Source organism: Pongo abelii, chromosome 10, assembly GCF_028885655.2.
Source record: "Pongo abelii isolate AG06213 chromosome 10, NHGRI_mPonAbe1-v2.0_pri, whole genome shotgun sequence".
NCBI classification, from domain to species: Eukaryota; Metazoa; Chordata; class Mammalia; order Primates; family Hominidae; genus Pongo; species Pongo abelii.
The window spans coordinates 45,502,679-45,523,066 of record NC_071995.2 but is presented as its reverse complement, the minus strand read 5'-3'; the positions used below and the strand labels follow the sequence as shown (position 1 = coordinate 45,523,066).

Below are 20,388 nucleotides of genomic sequence, written 5' to 3'. Positions count from 1 at the left end.
CTGAATATGCCGGTAGCAACAGATAGTGAGTCCAGAGCTGTGCCTGAGGGAAGAGAATAGAATCTATGGTTTGAAGTTCACCGCCAGCATTGCCAAGCCCTCCTAGGCCACTGTGGGCTCTTGCTTCCAATCAGACATGACTCCACCTCTGGGGCTGCCTCAATTTCTCCTTCTCTGGATTCTTGGGGTTTCTTAGGATTGCGGGAGATAGAATGGGGTCAGGGGAAGCTGCTCCTTGGTTTGCAATGGTGGTGCCTCACGCTGCAGAGAGCCCAGTGTTCCTGCGTAGTGGACCTCTCCCCTTCCTAGGAGCAGCTCCAGATTGCTGGAGGCAGACACGGCTGACCGGCTAGCCTAGGAAGCACAATGGCGAGGTCCTTAGCCCCTGACCCCGACCCCTGAATCTGACCTCTCCAGCTAAAAGTGGAGGGAGAGGCAGGGAGGGCCACTGCCTAAAGCCGGCCCTGAGCTGAGTTTATTAGCTGAGGGAGGGCTGGAGGCGGCTGCATTCCGACTCACAGACTGGAACATTTCTGTGATCCGCTGTAATGCACTGGGGGACACTGGGCACATTGCTGAAGTTTGACTCATAGGGACCGGGAGGGGGAAAGAGGGGGGTTGTGGAGGGAGAGGAATGGGAGGAAGAGAGGAAGAGGAGAGGAGGGAAGGAAATCCCTTGAGAAATTTCTTTAAAAAAAGAAAACTTTCCAAATCTGCACCACCCCCACACCCTTTTTCTTTTAATAGGAACAGGCTGGACCCTTCCGTTCCCCTCAGCAGGCATGGTGTGTGTGTGGGGGTGCCAGTGGGGGAGGGCTGGGCAGTGATTCAAATCAGATCCTGGAACTTTCCTGAGGCAAGTCGTGCTTATGTGTGTGTTTGTGTGTGTGTGTGTGTGTGTGTGTGGTGGGGGGTGTCCGTCTGGGATTCCTTGTATGGGACATGGGACTCCACGCGTGTCCCACTGTGCCCGCGTGTGGCTGCGTGCTTGTGGGCTGTACGGGTATGTAGTGTGTGCACGGGGGTCCATCCCGAAGCCCCAGTGTGTGCTGTGTAAATGATTCTGCCCCTTGTAAACATGGAGCGTGCTCGTGTACGCTGTGTATGTGAGGGTGCGTGCGCCCAGGTAGCTGGGTTTCCGGGAATTGTGCACGGCTCGGAGCGCCTCGCGGCGGCTGGGGCTCGGAGCCGCGGCCGGCGTTCCGGGTTCGGCGCTGCCTCCCCGGCAGTGCGCCGCGCCCCGCCGCGATCCGGCCGCGCGCGGTGTCTGCGGCCCGCCTGTGCGCCGCGCGGTGCAGTGTCTGCCGGGGTGGTGTGTCCCAGGGCCGCGAGCGCCTGCCCCCTCCCTCCCCTCCCCCTTGGCCCGCTCTCAGACTCAGATAAAGCATTTCCTTCCATTGTCATCCTACCCGGCCGGCCGGGCTGCCAGGGCCCTCCCCCTCCCGGCCCCCTCCCTTCCTCTCGCCGTCTCACAGTCGCTCTGCAGCCTCCGGCGACTGGGGGGATGTGAGGCCGGCGCCCCAGCCCCCCGCCCCGCCATGAGTCCCCCGCTCTGAGGGCCCCGGCCCCTGGATGCACAGCCCCGGCGCTGGTGAGTACTGGGCGGCCGCCCCCCGCCCCGCCCTGCGCGCGGCACCCAGCGCCGCCTGCCCAGGCTCGGCCTCGGGTCCCGGCTCCGGCTCCGGCTCCGGCTCGGGCTCCGGCCGGCCCCGCGGGCCCAGCCCGGCTTGCGCCCCCCGACCGCGCCCGTCCCGCCCGGCTCCGCGGGGCTCTGGCAGGCTCTGGGTCGGGTCTGGTTCCGGGGGCCGGAGGGCTCGGGCCTCCCGCGGGGCGCCCACATCCGCCCGCCCCGGGGCAGCTACAGGCCCAAGGGAGGGAGTTGGAGGCCCCGGCCGCCGGTGTGCGGGCCCCACGTCCCATCACCCCTGTTCCCGGGGAGGACCAGCCGAGGGACCGGGGAGGGAGGGACGGCCGCGGTGGCCCGGCGAGGGGGCGGTGCTCCGGGCGGAAGGTTTGGAAGCGCGAGGGCAAAGGGCAGGACCCACTGGGTTGGGGCTGGGCTTTGTGGGGCTGGGCATCAGCGCCCCCATCCCGTGGAGCCGGGCAGGTCCCTACTCAGATCCTTCGGCGGGGAAAGAGGTCCCTTGGAGGGGTCTCTGGCTGGGAGGTTTCTCTGAGCATTGCCCCCCATCCTTGCTCACCCATCAGGGTGAAGAGACACCTGTGCCCTGGTGAGCTGTGGAGGTCAATGCCGTCAGCGGCGCGGAAAGGGGGGCGCCGCAGGCTGTGTGAGGGGTGGGGGACAGGATGTGCACCCCCCAGGCCTGGGGTCTGTTGGTGTTGTGGAGTGTGAGAGCAGGCGGCAAATCTGGCGGATGGGCTGGGTTCCCACGACGAGAGTTTCTAGGCCTGTGGGCTAGGAGAGAGCCCTCTGGGGCCCGCAGGCCACCCAGTGCCCCCACCCCCATTGCTTCCCGCTGTGGCTGACCTCCCCAGCCACGGCTGCTCCTCACTTCTCCTCCCCGCTGGCCCTCTTGCACACCCAGAGGCCTCCCCCTGCATCTGGACACTGGCTGTCTCGCTGTCAACGCTCCCTGCCTACTCCCCTAGGCAACATCTGCCTGAGGCCCAGCTCTGCCTGCCGCTTTCTAGGGTGAGAATGGGGCATCGGCCCTCAGCGGCCCTGCTGGGAGCTCAAGATCAACTTCTCAGCCTGTTACCTGGACTTGCATCTGGACCTGTGGGACCTTCCTCAGGACCCCTATTCAGCTATAGGGCTGGAAGGAGACTGTGACTCAGGTCCCTGCCCACTAATGAGGCGCTTTGGCGGCCCTTTCCCCCTCCCAGGACTCCATAGGCTGCTAGGCTGCCACTACCCATGAGTTATTAAGTCATTTTCTTCTTCTCTGCAGTCATTTCTGAGGGAAACTAAGGCACAGAGTAGTCCCAGTGAGTGGTACCCAGCCCAGTGAACCTACACTGGAACCAGGTCTTGGACCTATTGGGACTGGTCCTCTGCCTTTAGTCCCCTGATGTCCCTCCTTGCCCAGCAGGGCCAGGCTCAGAGGCAAGCTCAGAGCTGCCTCCTGATGTTGCACCTGGAATGGTCCTGGTGCAATGTTCTCCAGAGGCCTCTGTGTCCCTTATTTGGCGGGTGTCTCTGTGGCCACCAGGTCTTACAGTGGGTTTTGGGGCAGGGAAGTTTGCATGTCTAAGCTGTTCACTCCACTTTGACACTGAAGTTCAGTTTCCCCATCAGTAAAATGGGGAGAAAATTCCAAGCACACTTCTCAGAGCAGAGCAGAAGAGGTTGACTGTGGAGAGGAGAATGAAGGTACAGTGCTATTATCCACCCCCTCCAGTTTGCTTAGGGATAATAGACCTCAGCTTTAGTCCTTGGTGGCCTCTTGGCATGGAAGCTGGAACTTTCTCAATTCTGTTATAAAACCCTTGAGCAAGACAGAAACTCATGTGTGATGGGGTAGGGAGTGGGGACCCTCTGGTAGCTGTGGGCATGCTTGCCCAAGGACTTGGAAGACAGAAGCCTGTGGAACCCCATCTCCTCTTTGCCTTCTTTCTCCTGGCCTTTCATTAAGGGCTGGTAATTTTGAAGCTGGCAGGGGCCTGAGAGAAGGTGAGCTAATGCAAGGCCCAGGGTCACTCAGCCAGGGAATGGCAGGCAGAGGGGGCCAGAACCAGGCCTTCTCACTCTGCCAGTGCCCATTCTGCTGGCCCACCCTCCACAGCTTGGCTCTCCCTGGCCTGCCCTCAGTTAGACTTGGGACTGGGACCTCCGGTGGGGTGTGGGGTATTGCTGGAAGCAGGGCCCGAATAAAGCCTGGGGCCAGGGGGAGGGCATCTGTCCTCCCGGAGGCTCCCAGGACCGTGCGTTTGTGTGTGTTGGATTTGTTCACTAGATGGGGCACTTCCTCTGGGGCAGGAAGCTTTGATTTCCTGTGGTGATGGTGAGGAGGGGTTGGTAAGGATTAGGAGTGGGGGGCTCAGCTCTGGGCCATCCTCGATGTTGTTGTTTGGAACCACGGAGGGGCAGAGTTTCTGCTTAAGACTGCATCTCCCAGCTCTGGGGAGGCAGGAAGGAGAGCCTTGGTGAGGAGGCCCAGGCCAAGGCTGGAGAAGGAGGCTGTCAGAGCAGTGAGCTGGGGGTGGGCAACACAGCAGGAAGCCCAGTCAGCAGGTGACCCTGCCGGGTATTGTGTTTCCTTGTAATATTTTCCCCCTGTTTCTGTGGTAACGTTCCCTGGAGGCCCCAGGCCTTAGGGCTACAGGAAGGTGCCCCCAGACAGCCCTTCCTTAGAGGCCTGAGTATTAGGAGGAGTCCCCAGATCTAGCCACCTCCCTAACCCTTTTGGCTCCCTAGGATCAGGGGCCTGGGAATCTAGGTGAGTGGCCTGAGTGAGCACAGACTCGGGGGCTGGGGGAAGGCCCTTTGGCGTCTTCTGGGGGGAAGGGAGAGGGAAAGAGGGGAGCTGGACGCCCGGAAGGGCCCTGAGCAGCTTGAGTCGCTGGCCTAGCCTCTTGTCTCCTCCCAACCCATCCCCACTGCCCTCCTCCAGTCTCCCTCCTCCTACAAGGGAGAGGTGGGTAGCATGCTGCCTGGGGCAAGGGGCAGGGGTGGGGGTGGCAGAGGCGGGAGGGATGTTTTCATCAGCAGAGCATAGCTCCTTTGGTCCTGGACCAGTTCCCAGAGGCAAAATAAATTCAGGACAGCGTCTGTTTAGTGTGGGTCTGCATGAGATGTGTGTGAGCACACACTGGGTGCGTGGTGGGTATCTGTGTGTACCCCTTCCCCCGACCCTGTGTATGCTGATGTGGTTCCGGGCAATTTGTGGTCTATGTGGTGGTTCTGTGTTGGGTGTTTTGGGAATATGCACACATAAAGGACAGATGTGCATCATCTGTATGGTGCACACCTTTGCAGGTTATGGCCCTGTGTGGGGTAAACATGTCCATATGTATGGACATGTTTTTTGGGGGTATACATCTGGGCAGGAGTGGCTTTTTAATAGAAGTCCAGATGTTGGCTTGTAAAACACCATCTCATTTGGGATTCTCAAATGCGGGTTCCTGGACCATTTGCTTCAGAGTCACCTGGGAAATGTGTTAAAGATAAAGATCCTGGGCCGGGCGCGGTGACTTACGCCTGTAATCCCAGCACTTTGGGAGGCCGGGGCAGGTGGATCACCTGAGGTCAGGAGTTCGAGACCAGCCTGGCCAATGTGGCGAAACCCTGTCTCTACTAAAAATACAAAAAATTAGCCAGGTGTGCTGTGTGCGCCTGAACCCCAGCTACTTGGGAGGCTGAGGCAGGAGAATTGCTTAAACCCGGGAGGGGGAGGTTGCAGTGAGCCAAGATCACGCCATTGCACTCCAGCCTGGGCGACAGCAAGACTCTGTTAAAAAAAAAAAAAAAATTCCTGGCTGGACGCGGTGGCTTTGGGAGGCTGAAACAGGCAGATCACTTGAAGTGAGGAGTTCGAGACGAGTCTGGCTAACAAGGCAAAACTCCATCTCTACTAAAAATACAAATTTAGCTGGGCATGGTGGCGCAGGCCTGTAGTCCCAGCTATTTGGGAGGCTGAGGCAGAAGAATTGCTTGAGCCCAGGAGGTGGAGGTTGCAGTGAGCTGAGATTGTGCCACCGCACTCCAGCCTGGGCAATAGAGTGAGACTGTCTCAAAATTAAAAACATTCAGATCATCAGGCCCATTCCAGATTGACTAGTCAGAATCTGAGGGGTGGGGCCTGGGAATCCCGATTTTAACAGGTGCTTCAGGTGATCCTGGGGCAAGGCTGTGTTTGAGGACCACTGCCCTGGGTCAACCTCTTTATTTTTTCTTTTGAGGAAACAGACCCACAGAAGGTATGTAGTTTCTCTAAGGTGACAGGGCCATTAAGAGGAAGAACCAAGAGAAAACTCAAGGCTTCTAAGACCTGTCCAGGGCTTTGTGCTCACCTATGTACTCCCTGTGTGTGTGTGTGCATGTGTGCTCATAACTACACTTTGTGATGACGTGGACCTGATTGGGCTGGTGCTAATTGGGGCTGATCTTTCCTCTGGGGTCCTGGCTTTCTTGTTTTCTGACCTTGTTCTTCCTGCTACATTCTGCTGCCTCCTTTTTGGAGAAATCCTGGAACTGTTGAGTGTCATCCCTAAAGGTCAATGTTGGCAACCAGGGAACCATGTTGCTGAGCCAGTCATTCAGCAGTTCATCCATTCACTGGATCCTAGCTGAGCCTTGCAATGTTCCAGGCACTGGGTACAGATATGCAGTGAACACACAGGCACAACATCTGACCTCAGGGAACTTCCACTCTTGTGGAGAAGACAAACAGAACAAGTAGGCAAGTAAAGGAATGAGTATGTGTGACTAGTTACACACTGTGATAAGCCCTAAGAAGGAAATGAACTGGGCATGGCAATAAAGAATAACAAGGTGGGACTTCCTTTGATAGGGTGGCCAGGGGAGGACTGCCTAAGAAGGTGACATTGATGCCGTCTCCCACCTCTCCAGGTTGGAAGTGAGCCATCAGAGCCTCTGGAGCTGTGCTTGGGAACTCCCTGGATCCAGGTGGAGGCCCTGGGCTGAGCAATGGCTAAGGGTTGGAGCTGAATTGCCAGCCTCTCACTTGGCATGGAAGACAGCATTCTCCTCCCCTTAAGCAGCCCCAAAGGTTGGCAGAGGGGAGAGCAGAAGGGGGAGCTGCACAAAGCCAAGATCAAGGCCACTCCCTTGCTTGGGGAGCACCCTTTTTCTTCCATGGGGCTGAGTCCAGGGCCCTGTGGCCATACTGAATGTTGAGGAGGCAGCATCTCCCCAGGAGCTCTCCTGTTTCACCTTCCTCCCACCTCCTTCCCTTCTCCGCCATCTCCCCAGTTGGGGAACTACTGTGCCAAGTCCCTCCCCTCTGGTCTAGCCTGCTGCCTGTGTGGCCACTTTACTTTACTTGGCTCAGGAATCACCAAAGAGAGGGGGTCAAGGCCTAGAGGGGCCCTGGGCCCTGGAAGAGAGGACAGAACCAGAAAGGAAGGCTGGGGTTGGGACCAGAGAGGACAGGGCTCAAGGGAGGATGGAGGCTGGGACAGGAGAGGCACACGGGAAAAACCTGAGCCCAGATGGCCCTTTGGCTGGGCTCTCCAGAGTCTCTCCTGGGCCCTTGGAATCTGCTGCCCAAACTTGGGGAGACTGTGAGACCAGAGGGCCAGATGGGCTGATTCAAGACACCGGCTCTGCATCAGCTGGGAGGAAATGCCCCTGGCTGGTCCACCTGCAGCTCTACGCTTCACCCCTCTCAGGAGGTTAACTTTCACATCAGCAACTTGGGCGTCAGGTTCCGGCTGTAGGCCAGCAGGCCTCAGCCCCTGTCACCTCCAACCTCTTCTCCCAGGAAGGTTTTTCTGGGGACCCAGAGCTTCAGGCTGCAGGAAGGTGTGGCCTGGCCCTTTCCTTAGATTCTTGAGTGTCAAAGGAGCCCTGACGCCAGGTCCGCTTTACCCCCTGCACACTGCCAAGGCTGCCTTCCACTCTGGGCCTCTCTGGAGGCTGCTCAGTGCTCTTCCTGACTCCCAGGCCTTCCCCGCCAAGCTCCACAGCCCCCACAGCAGGATGGGGAGGGGACATCTCCTCGTCAGGAGGGCCCTGGGCTAAGCTCACCATCCCCACCCTGTCTCCGCAGGACTTCCTTTTTCCTCCATGTTGCCTGCAGGGATTGTAAACCCTGGTGGTCAGAAGCTTTGGGCCTATAGGGTCAGCCTCTCACCCTGGGGATCCGTAGGGGAACTCCAATCCCCTTCAGTTCAGCTTCCTCCCTGCAGGTCCCGTTCCAAGGAGCCTAGCTCTGGCTCCTGAGGTGACCCCAGCCCAGAAGTCCCATTCCCCTCTACCCCAACCCCCAGAATGGCAGGAGGAGCAGGGCAGTCTGGGAGTGACAGGTTCGGAAAAAGTCTGGGGTGGGGGAATTCGGCGATTGGGCTGTAACCGTCTTGTTTTGCTTGCCCCACAAACCTGCACGTCCGGGACGTCCGCTGCGCCCTCCCAGGCGCATTCAGGTTATAGAACTGCTCTCAGAATGACAGGCTGGTGGCACCCGGCTGGGGCGGGGGGTGGGGAGGTGAAGGGGGGAGCCCCAGGCAAGGGGGAGCTGGAGGGTTAAAAATAGCAGCAGCCTTGTTTCGGTTAGCAAATGTGGAGGCGGGGAGCTGGAGGCGGGGCGGGCGGCGGACGATGTTTGCCCGCAGCGCAGGGCTGTGCTTCCCCTGGGTCCCGGGAGTGAGTCACGGCGGAGACGCTAAGGAGGTGCTGGCGCAGCACCCCACCCCCACCGGGCGAGGGGCTGAGCGCAGGCCTCGCCCCCCGGATTCCAGCGCTAAAGGAGGTGTGACTCTCCCTTCCAGGCAGCGGGGGCCGCCTTGAGAGTGAGCCAGGGGCATCGTGTGATAATAGGGAAGAAATGTGACATTCTGACGCCAGAGACCTGAGTTTGAATCTTAGTGGAAAGGTGTGGGATCTTGAGTAAGGATGCTGATGGCTCTGAGACTCGATTTCCTAGTTTCAAGTGGGGCTTTTCTCTGTGCCCCACTTGGTGCTTAAAGCACTCTACAGATGTTAATTGTCGCCTTAGACCCTACTGTATATATGGCAAAGCCTGGCAGGAGAGCTTCCTGTAAGGACGCAGAGGGAGGAATGGGATGGCCTTGGCTGAGTCGCGGTTTCTCCTGCAAGTGTGATTATGGGCACATTTTGCTCTGTGCCTCCACTTCTTCATCTGTAATGTGAAAATAATTACAATTTCAACTTTATGGAGTTGCTATGAAGATTAAAGGAGATAATGTAAATAAAGTTAGCTCTGTGCCTGGTATGAAGTCAGTGCTCACTGAATATTCATCATCATTATTAATGTTATTGTTCATATTTTTTGAAGGTCAGGGATAGGGAATGTTGCAGACATGAAGAACAGAAACTGGGCCTAGCCCCAGTTCACAGAAAAAACCAGGCCAAATCCCTGTTCCAGATTCCTCCACCCATCGGGGCCTGGAACAGCCAGAGCTGTAGCCAGAAGTCATAGGGTGGACCCCTGCTTCTCTTGTTCACTCCTCTCCCAGCCTCTCCCAGTGAGGCAGGGCGAGGAGGGACCCCAGGGCCTTGAAGCCAGCTGGCCCTGGAGAGGGGCTGCCGTGCCAGCTTGGGGAGGGTCTAGGATGGGGCTGCCCCGGATGGCCCTGATGTGGAGTACCTTGCCAGCATCTGCTGGGGTGAACTTTATTTTAGCCCTTCCCTTGTTGCTCTTATGAAGAACAGAGGAGGGGTGAGCAGGTCAGTGATGTCAGCAGTGAGTATTCCCAGCACAGCGGCTCTGGAAGAGGCATGAGGCATTTCTTTCAGGAAATGATCATTATTCAGCCAGAAGGCATTCATTAAGTAAGTCCTGACTGTGTGCCCAGCTCTGTGCTAGGCCCTTGGCGAGACTCAGGAGAGGCAGAGGACGCTAGGTTGTAGATGACACGGAACCTCAGAGGATATATGGTCCAAGAAGACACGGGGGTGGTGAAAGCCCTGTGGACTAATGCTCACGGGAGCCCGAGGTCACACTTTGACTTTGCTACTGTGGGCTGTGTCTATGTACGTATATATGCTGCGTAATTATTACAGAGGCAGTCCATGTGCATTGTGGATACTCAGACAGGACAGACCAGCAAAAACTAAAAAATAAAAACATCACAGACCCGTCAGTCAGAGATCACTGCACATCTTTCCATTTCCTTATGTGTCTTTATGTGTTGTAATTTTTATGAAAATGAGATTACTCTGCATATACTGTTTTTTCAGTCAGTGATTTCCACCTTCCATTACGGTAAATTTTCATCTTACTGAATTCCCAGTTGGCCAGAAATGGTCCTTACAGCTGGTTTGTCCAAATCAGTACCCAGGAGCATGCATCTGTCTGTTGAGTGACCTGAAGGCTGTGTAAGCACCCTAGCTGGATTTGTGATCCGGAAAAACCCCTTCAACCAAGTCTCAAGGGCAGCCCGGCTGCAAAAGGGAATCAGGTCACGTGGAGAATCTGCCCACTAGACTTCTGCTATCTTCCAAAATAATAGGCAAAAGGAGGGGGATTCTAGGGCACCACTGGGATGGGACCTCTAAGGTATTTACTGTCATTAATGTTAATGTGGCATCCCTGTGAGTGTCAGGATTCACAGCTTATGGCTGTTCTCATCCGAGATGCCTCAGTTCGGTTTGCCTGGTTCTTACTGAGTGCAGACCAGGGTCGCCATTGTGGCTTCTGCCTTCCTGTGCCCCAGATCCAGGGATGCTGATAGCCATGAGGCTGTGTTCCTAGTCCCCAGAAAGCGGCCCTGAAGATAGGTGCTCCCTTTTGCACTTGTGGGTGCTTCCAGCCCTTCCACCTGCCCAAGGCCTGCCCGTGAGTGAGAGACAGAGATAGAGAGATAGAGAGAGAGAGAGAGAGAGAGAGAGAGAGAGAGAGAGAGACCTTTTCTTCCCAAGGGAATTTACCCCCGAGTACCCACTCTGAGGGTGACTTGCTCTGGTTATGCAACCCGCATTTTGTAGAGGGCTTCACAGTTTCCAGAGAGCTCACGCAGCGTTTGATCCTCTGTGGCAGCCCTGGGAGGTTTGCTTGTTTAGTTATACCCTGCTGGAGGCAGCTAACAGGAAACACTGTAAAGTATTTAAATGGTACACTTTAAAATGGTAAAATGTACATTTAAAAAGCAAGGGAAATAGAAGATGCAAAAGGAATTGAGGATGGCAGGGGTGGAACACAGCACACTTTGTGGGAACAGGCTGGCACTGGGAGCATACCCTAGGGCCTCACTGTGTCTTGCATCCCCTTGTTCCCTTGGTGGTCTCACCTCAGCCGCTACTAGGAGGCAGGCTGAGTAAGCAGTCCACGCCAGTGTACCGATGCTAAGCTTAGGTTCTGGAGTCCCAGCAGCTCCACATACCATCTGTGTGACCTCAGCAAGTTTCTGAACCTCTCTTAGCCTCAGTTTCCTCATTTGCAAAATGAGAATAATAACAGTATATAGGCTGGGCGCAGTGGTTCACACCTATAATCCCAGCACTTTGGGAGGCCAGGGTGGGTGGATTCAGTGAGTTCAGGAGTTTGAGACCAGCCTGGCCAACATAGTGAAACACCGTCTCTACCAAAATACAAAAATTAGCTGGGCATGGTGGCTCGCACCTGTAATCCCAGCTACTTGGCAGGCTGAGGCAGGAGAATCACTTGAATCCAGGAGGCAGAGGTTGCAGTCAGCTGAGATCGTGCCACTGCACTCCAGTCTGGGTGACAGAGTGAAACTCTGTCTTAAAAACAAAACAAAACAAACAAACAAACAAAAAAACAGTATCTTCCTTACAGAGTTGTGAGGATTACTTGCAATAGTACAATTAAAATGCTTAGTGGGGACCTGGTGTGGTGGCTCACGCCTGTAATCCCAGCACTTTGGGAGGCAGAGGTGGGCAGATCACTTGAGGTTGGGAGTTCCAGACCAGACTCATCAACAGGGTGAAACCCCGTCTCTACTAAATATACAAAAATTAGCCAGGCATGTTGGCGCACGCCTGTAATCCCAGCTACTTAGGAGGCTGAGGCAGGAGAATCACTTGAACCCGGGAGGCAGAGGTTGAAGTGAACCGAGATCCTGCCACTGTACTCCAGCCTGGGTGACAGAGTGAGACTCCATCTCAAAATAAATAAATAAATAAAAAACGCTTAGTGGGAGGAGGTTGCCCTCCCCCTGCCAAAAATGCCTAGGATAATAGCCAGCACACAGTAAGCATTAACACATGATTGTTGATCGTTATTAATATTATTAATTAATTAAAATAATGTAACTATTGTTGATATTGTAACTTAAACATTTCCCTGGCAGTCTTGGGAATGGGCTGCGTGGCCTTGTGGGTGGCACAGGTGAGAAGAGTGAGGAAGGCACATCTCGCTCGGCCTGCAGCTGGGAGAGGCAGAACCAGTGGGCAAAGCAGGAGTAGGGTACACAGAGGGGCAGGGTCTGCATGAGGAGGGCCCAGGAGCTGGGGTGACAAGGAGAGCAAGGGAATGAGTGTGAAACCTCAGAGGGGAGAAGGAGCCGCCCCTAGAGGCAGCCTGGGGCGGTGACTGTGCTTCCTGTTGGGGCAAGCACTGGCCCTTGAGAAAGACTGGCTCACACTGGCTGCTAAGAGGGAGCAACTGGTCTAAGTGGGGCACCAGAAGAGTAAAGGAGAAGGGGAGAGATGAAGGCAAAAACTGGCCGACTTATCCCCATGTTACAGACAGGGCCTCAAATCTTGCCTGCTCAGGATGTTTTGCTTATGATAGGAAAGATGGTGGTTAGACATCGTGGTGAACTTCCTATCTCAGGGACTGGAGATACTGGAGCAGAGGAGTGAGGATGAGTGTGGAACTTATGTCTTTGAGGGCTTTTTGGAACTGAGAAATCTTAGGGTAGTGTGGACTAGTGGAGCTCACTGGCTCAGGAATTCCCTAAGTGGGCAGAGCAGTGCAGGGGCAGGCCAGGCTATAAGCTGAAGGCCATGGGTAATAGGAAGTAGATGCAGGCCCTCCAGGCCTGCCACCCAGGAAGTAGCTATGCCCTCCCCTTCACAATGGACTTGCAGGGAAGGCTGAGTGGTGGCCCAAGAGGTCCCGGGAGGTGGACAGGGCTGGGAGGACTCCTGTTTTTCTCTGTCAGAGGACAGCAAGGGTCTCCAGAGAGTGCCAGACCCAGAAACCGACAGCCGTACGCAACTCAGAATGGCCCAGCTCCCCAGCCTCAGGTTCTGCCAGGTCTCCATCCTTGAGGAGAAGCCACAGGGTGGAGCTGGGGATCTGGGGTTGGGGACAAAGAACCAGGGAGGATGCTTTCCCACCCCCAGGGAGCTCAAGCCGCCGCTGCCATGGTTACATCTGCTTCCTGTTTGATTCATCTCAAACAGCAGAAGTGGAGGTGGGGTGGGGGGCGACGCTGGCTCCCAGCTCAGGCCACTGCTGCGTGGGGCTGTTTACAACAGCCGCGTGTGGGATTCCCAGAAAGAGACTCCAAACCGGACATCCTGCGGCTGCAAAATACCCAGGTGTCAAGAGCTAAAAATAGCTGCCTCAGGGCCCCAGCTGCCCTGAGGTGGCGGAGAAAGAGGCATGCTCACTGTTGCCGCCCTTACATCCAGCCTCCTGTTTGGTGTGCAGGAGCTTCTCTGTCCTCTTGCCTCGGACTGATGGAGGCCTTCGTCTGGGTAGACAGACATCCCGGCTGGCTCACCTGGCAGCTGAGCCTCTGCCCTGATGGGCAGCTGGCTCCTCTGCCTATACAGAGAAATGGTGCAGCTTGCTTTGGGATGCTAATGAGAGAGTCCTAGAGGGACTTGGGAGCTTCTAGAGAAGGGATATGGCAGGGCACTGAGAGCAGGGGAGTTGGAGCTGAGGGTCCTCTAAGACCTGAAACCATTGCCAGCCCCCTGCTTCCAGCACACAGTCCCAAATAATTGCTTGGTGTCTACAAAGTCAACAGTTGCTCCAAATGATTCTTTGGGATTGTCTTCATGGGCACCCAAAGATGACATAGCTTCTGCCCTCTCACCTGCGCAGGGCTGGGGATTGCTGCTGGCACAGGTCTCTATGGGGCTGTGTGATTTTTTTTCCATCTTTCTGCATGCCCATCTAGGTCCTGCATGTGTCCTGTACCGGCTGGCCTGTGGCGAGTGGGAATGCTGGGGAGGCGGGGTGGAGTGTATTGGTTGAGAATGTGGATTCTGAAGCCCAATTGCCTGGGCTCAAGTCCCAGCTCAACCTCTGCCACTTGTCTGTGACCTCAGACAAGTTATCTAATACTGCTGGGCCTCAGCGTACTCATTTATCTAATGAGGATAAAACAGTAAATACCTCATAGGTTTGTCATGAGGACTAGATAAGTTAGCAAATGTAGGGTACTTAGAACAACTCCTGGCACATAATAAGGTGTTCGCTTACAAAAGTTCAGGTGGAAGAGAAAGGGAAGAGAGCATAGTTGGGAGAGGCTGGGGATAAAAGATAGGGCAGGGGGCTGGGCACGGTGGCTCACGCCTGTAATCCTAACACTTTGGGAAGCCGAGGCAGGCAAATCACCTGAGGACAGGGGTTCGAGACCAGCCTGGCCAACAGGGCAAAACACCGTCTCTATTAAAAATACAAAAATTAGCTGGGCTCGGTGGCTCATGCCTGTAGTCCCAGCTACTTGGGAGACTGAGGGAGGAGAATTACTTGAACCCAGGAGGCGGAGGTTGCAGTGAGCTGAGATTGTGCCACTGCACTCCAGCCTGGGTGACAGAGTGAGACTCCATCTCAAAAAAAAAAGAGAGCGAGAGAGATGGGGCAGGGGCATGTATCCAGGAGAAAATGGCCTGTGGTAGAGGAGGGAGGAGAGTTGGGAGCAGACACTGAAATGCTAATGCCAGGAAGGAGGCTGCAGACAAGTGCAGGAGGCAAACTAATACTGGCTACCACGAGGGAGCACCCACCATGTGCTGGGTGCATCACAGACAGCATTGCTAATCTCAGGTGACCTCTTTGAAGTAGGTATTCTTTTTTTTGTTTGTTTGTTTTTGTTTTTGTTTTTGAGACGGAGTCTTGTTCTGTCACCCAGGCTGGAGTGCAGTGGTGCAATCTCAGCTCACTGCAGCCTCCGCCTCCTGGGTTCAAGCGATTCTTGTGCCTCAGCCTCCCAAGTAGCTGGACTACATGCTCCCCGCCACCATGCCTGACTAATTTTTGTATTTTTGTTAGAGGTGGGATTTAACCATGTCGGCCAAGCTGGTCTTGAACACGTGACCTCAAGTAATCTGCCCGCCTTGGCCAGGGCAGAACTTCCCCAAAGTTCTGGGATTATAGGCGTGAGCCACTGCATCCAGCCTGAAGTAGGTATTCTTATCTCCTGATTACAGATGGGGCAGCTTAAGCAGGTTAAATTGTGTTTCTGGCTTGCCTTACCAGTCACCGAGGGAGTCGGGGCTTAAACCCAGGCCCATCTGACTGCAAAGCCAATGTCCTGTGTGCTTCAGACCTTCAATTCCCTCACAGTTTGTGGCCTGCCAGACTTCATGTGGCAGGGGCTTCCAGCCCACTCTTAGCTCCCTGCTGGGTTCTGGATAAATCTGAGCAAGAAGCATTCAGTGCCAATCAATGAGCAGTATAGAGAATTTCTGGAAGGGAGACACAAGAAGCTGTTAGAAAGGGCGGCTTCCAGGGAAGTTCTAGGGAGTCTGGGATGAATGAGAAACTTATCCTAACAACTTTTGGGCTCTCTGAATTTTTTTAGTATCTGCAAGTATTGTACTTGTTCAAATATGTTTAAGGCTGCAGGCTGTATTCTAAACTCCTTGAAAGTGAGAACCAGGTTTCACTCACATTTCCATCTTTTCAACCCCTAGATCAGTGACTTCCCAGGGAAGTAGTACCTGCATTTGTGGTTGACCTTTGGGTTTCACCTGTACTAGTCTGTCCTGGCCTGGCTGGACCACTGGCTGGCTGGGTGGCTGTGACCTAGCCCCTTCTTTCTCTTTGCTCCTCTGTCAAATGAGAGTGTTGGTCTGAACGATCTCTAAAGCCTGGAAGAGGAGCAGATCCTCTGTGCTCAGCCCCCACTCTGTGTCAGGGAGGCCTGGCAGCCACGGTGTTCTTTCTCCTGTTTATTTATTCTTGGATCTTCCTGAAGCCATTTCACCACCAGCCTTCATCTTCTCTGCCAGCCCCATGGAGACTCAAGCTTTTTCCAGCCTATGTCAGGGAAAGAGAACCAGAGACAGCAACCTCGGGTGTGAAGGGAGTCAGCTCTGAACCCAGGACTATGGCCTCCTGCCACTGCCTGCTTTCCTCTTGCTGCTGGGGCCTATGTCTTCTTGCTGCCGCTTCCTTTTCAGCTAATCAAGAGTCCAGGGAGGTGGGAACAGCCTCAACAAAGACATTGAAGGTGAGCGGGGAGGATCGCTTGAGCCCAGGAGCCCAGCCTGGGCAACAGGGGAAGACTTTGTCTCTACAAAAAAAAAACAAAAAACCAAACCAAACCAAAAAAAATTTAGCCAGGCATGGTGATGCATACTGTAGTCCCAGCTACTCCGGAGGCTGAGGCAGGAGAATTGCCTGAGCCCAGGAATTCAACGCTGCGGTGAGCCATGTTCACACCACTGCACTCCAGCCTGGGCATCAGAACAAGACCGTACCTCAAAAAGAAAAAAAAAAAAATTAAAAAAAGACACTGGAGGCATTGGGAGGGGGGCGTTCTAGGTGGCAGTGCTCCTGGGGAAGCCTTCTGTCCCACTGAAGACATGAAGCTCCTGGGAGAGCAGGTGGTCGGCAAGGCTCAGGTTTTCATCCACCTTGTGCAGATCTGGGAGGCAAAGTCACACCTGCTGGGCGGGGAGGACCAAGACTGGGGCCTGAGGCAATAAGGTAGGAGCAGTAGGGAGGTCAGTTTGTTCCAGGTTCTTAGAATTGTGTTTGTGTTTACTCTGGAGGTTGCTGAGGGCTGGGGTGCACCTATTGGAACAGGGGCTCCATAGGTTTCTGGGTAAAATCAGGTGTTCTGGTTTAAGAAGGTGGCTTGGTAGGCCCACATGCCCCAGTGCCAAGTAAACTGTTTCCTAAGTCTGACTGCAGTTGCCTCCAAAGAAGATAGAAAAGGGGAGTAGCCAGGATTCCAAAAAGAAGAGCTCTCCAACCTGGCAGACAGCCATGTGCTAGACAGTATTCCTGGTACCTTGGGTCCATTTACTTCTCATTTTTTTTTTTCAGGCTGACCCCAAATTAGTAGTAACAGCCCTCGGAGAGAGGCAGTGATGGGAAAAGAGGTCCCCACACTCAAGCCAGAACTGGGATGCAGGATGTTCATGCTCTGGCTTCAGTTCAGCTACTGACGGGGTGCCATTAGATACCGTTCCTCTCTCTAGGACAGAAAGAGAGCTGTTCCCGGGTCTTAATCTCTGTCGCTCTGCGCTCTTCTGAACTTGATGGCCCTCAGCACGGGGCCAGGGAGCTGGGGAAAAGCAGAACTTTTTCCAGGAATTGCTATTGGAAGCAGCCCCGTTGCCAGCACGCATGCACACATGCACACAGCTTTTCTGGACAGACTTTATACTATGGATTATCACCACAAAACATCTCTCTGGGGCCTGGTAGCCCACACCACAGAATTCAGGGCCATTAATTTTTCTCCTATCCAGAGAGTGCGTGGTGTCCGGAATCTGTGGTTACCAGGGGAGCAAGGCACAGAGAACCTGGCTCTGCTCCCAAGCATGAATGCTGCTGACCAGCCCCTGGGCAGGGACTGGGGAGGTGGGACAGAATTCCCAGGAGGCGGGGGACTCAGCCTGACACAGTCTCTGGGAGTGCACCCTGGAGCCCAGTCCAGAAACCTCTGGGAGGACCAGGTCCTGCAGAAGAAAGAAGAGGTACTAAGAAAGCCTGGGATTGGGGGTTACCGTGTCGTGGGGAGGGGAGTTTGCCTCTGAGGCCCACCACCTTGAGAAATAATGCATGCCGTGTCTCAGGCAGGTTGTCAGGAGAGAGTCATTGTAGTTGATTTGTCAGCTACTAACAGAGCCTGCCATGTGCCCCGCAAGGTGTTTGGTGCGGATGGGCATGAGCCTGCCGTGTGCCCCGCAAGGCGTTTGGTGCGGATGGGCATGAGCCTGCCGTGTGCCCCGCAAGGCGTTTGGTGCGGATGGGCATGAGCCTGCCGTGTGCCCCGCAAGGCGTTTGGTGCGGATGGGCATGAGCCTGCCGTGTGCCCCGCAAGGCGTTTGGTGCGGATGGGCATGAGCCTGCCGTGTGCCCCGCAAGGCGTTTGGTGCGGATGGGCATGAGCCTGCCGTGTGCCCCGCAAGGCGTTTGGTGCGGATGGGCATGAGCCTGCCGTGTGCCCCGCAAGGCGTTTGGTGCGGATGGGCATGAGCCTGCCGTGTGCCCCGCAAGGCGTTTGGTGCGGATGGGCATGAGCCTGCCGTGTGCCCCGCAAGGCGTTTGGTGCGGATGGGCATGAGCCTGCCGTGTGCCCCGCAAGGCGTTTGGTGCGGATGGGCATGAGCCTGCCGTGTGCCCCGCAAGGCGTTTGGTGCGGATGGGCATGAGCCTGCCGTGTGCCCCGCAAGGCGTTTGGTGCGGATGGGGATGAGCCTGCCGTGTGCCCCGCAAGGCGTTTGGTGCGGATGGGCATGAGCCTGCCGTGTGCCCCGCAAGGCGTTTGGTGCGGATGGGCATGAGCCTGCCGTGTGCCCCGCAAGGTGTTTGGTGCGGATGGGCATGGCTTCCACAGGGCGCCACAGAGATCATGAGAAATGAAGTGTCAAGATGGTAGACACAGAGCGAGTGCTGTGGAAAAGGAGGAGGGGAGAGGTCAGGGAGAGCTTCCCAAGGAGATGGACGTGGACTGGACCTCAGAGGATGGGCAGAATTTAAATAGGTAGAGCAGCATTTTCTGACCGAACTTTGTCACCCAAAGCACGGGCTGTTTTGAGGGGCAGTCGGTGGGAGTCTCCCTGTGCCCAGGCTGCCCCTTCCCCCAGCAGCGCCTGCCTGCAGGAAGTTCTCATTTCTCGGCTCTGAAGAGGAACTGTGGCTGCCTCTGAGACACAGACCCAAAGGAGCACCCCGGCAGTTTCTCAGAAAATATCCCTTCTGCCCCAAGTCTGGCCAGCAGAGCGCTTCTGTGTCCATCCAGTACCCCCTCCAGGCAGCCTCTGGGTCTCCTGGCCTCCTGTCCCCTTGACCCTGAACTGGACAGCAAGAGGGAAAGGTGTCTGTCCTGGACAAGTGACCCCAGGACTCATCTCTGTCTTCTCCAACGCCAGCTGGCCTCCATGTCCCCTGGGGGCTTTCTGCTGCTGACCAGCTTGGGCCCTACTATAGGTTTTCTTGCTGGGCTTAGGAGCCTGAGAGAGGTAGCCATTTCGAAAAGAAAAGATTTCTGTCTCAGATTATCTGGGAAAGAGGCTGAGTAGGTCCCTTCTCTGAGGAAACAGAGGCAGCAGGACATAGGATGGGGGAAAAGGGTCTGCACTACGGGGTCCTTGGGCTGTGCACTCCTGACCTTACCACTTCACAGTTCCCACCAGATCTGACTTGACCTCCGGGCCGTGACCCAGTCCCTCCCCCACTCTGGAAACCTCTGTGTCCCCTCCTGCTCCTTTCACTCCCACCTGAGAGGCTCTGAGCAGGCCAGGGTCCCTCTCTCCAGGCCTGCTCCTCCCCATCTCCTCCTGTCCCCCCAGCTGTCCCCCCAGCCAGGCTCTCCCATCTCTGGCCCCACCTCACCTCTCGGCCCTCTTCTTTCCCTCGGGCGATGGGAGCCTGGTTTGGCTGCCCAGGGAAGATCGTATCTGACCACAGGAGGGAGGGCTGAGGGCACTGCTGGGTGAGCTGAGGCCTCCTTAGATTCTTGCTGTAGTCTGAGCTCAAGTCATTTAAAATGAGTGACTTGAGGAAGAGGGAGCTGGGAGCCCTTTTCACCAGCAGGGAGATTATAAGAGTCGAATGGGGTGGGGTCTTCTCGTTTTGTTTAGCTTCTGGTGGAGGTCCCAGGCTTTGGCGTGCTCAAGCTTGGAGTGGCAGGGAGCAGGCCTGGCTTGACCCTCTTTTCTTCCTGCTCCCTCTCCTCACCCCCCACTGCAGGTCTTTCACTCCGTCTCTTTTCTCTCTACAGATGGGACCCAGGTGAGCCCGGGTGCCCACTACTGCAGCCCCACTGGCACAGGTAAGAGTCAAACCCGGGGGAGCCCATGGTAGGGAGTGGAAGATGAGGGGTGGAAAGGCTGTAAGAAGGCGAGAAGCTGAGGGGTTAGAGAAGCAGGGTCGCTGGCTGATCTGCCAGAGAGCCAGGAGGTGGGGGCTCCAGGGAGGGGCGAGGAGCCGGGGTAAGAGAGGCAGCTCTGGATGCTGGCTGGGTGCAGTGCTAGGAAACACAACAGGAAAAGGAAACACAGGATGCCCTTCTTGTCCTTGCTGGGAGCAGTGAAACAGGAAGGAAAGTAAGAAGCTAATATTTATACTGAGACCCCTACCCCATGTCAGGCACCAGGCAAGGTGTGTTCTTGTGTGTGGACTCACTCGGTCCTCACACCGGCTCTGCAAGGTGGGCATGGCAGCCCTTGCGTTACTGCTGTGCTGGAGGGGAAGTGTTCTTTCACCGTCTGCGCCTCCTCCCTCTGCTGGCCCGAGCCTCCTCTGCTGCTAGGCTGCCCTGGGGAAGGACTGGACTTCCTGCTGCTGCTTTGGTTTAGGACATGCCCATGGGGCCAGGTCTGGACTAGACGCAGTCTGCCCTTTCTTCAGCGCAGCCAATATCAACCAAGGGCCTGCTGAGTGCAAGATATACAGCCTGATG

The 20,388-nt window shown here is 55.7% G+C and overlaps 1 protein-coding gene across 4 annotated transcripts in view; it reads left to right on the top strand.

The window, feature by feature from the left end:
• Positions 1-626: 626 nt before the first annotated feature.
• The window catches only part of HDAC7 (histone deacetylase 7), a 38,902-nt gene continuing 19,140 nt past the window's right edge, over positions 627-20,388 (top strand). The window contains exons 1-2 of one of the 4 annotated variants that reach the window (XM_024257183.3): positions 627-1,591; positions 19,708-19,758. In XM_024257183.3, coding sequence (XP_024112951.2) covers positions 1,573-1,591; positions 19,708-19,758 — 70 coding nt within the window. In that variant the 5' untranslated portion in view covers positions 627-1,572. The remainder of the gene's footprint in view (positions 1,592-19,707; positions 19,759-20,388) is intronic. The other 3 variants (XM_024257184.3, XM_054527188.2, XM_063712139.1) reach the window with 3 other exon arrangements.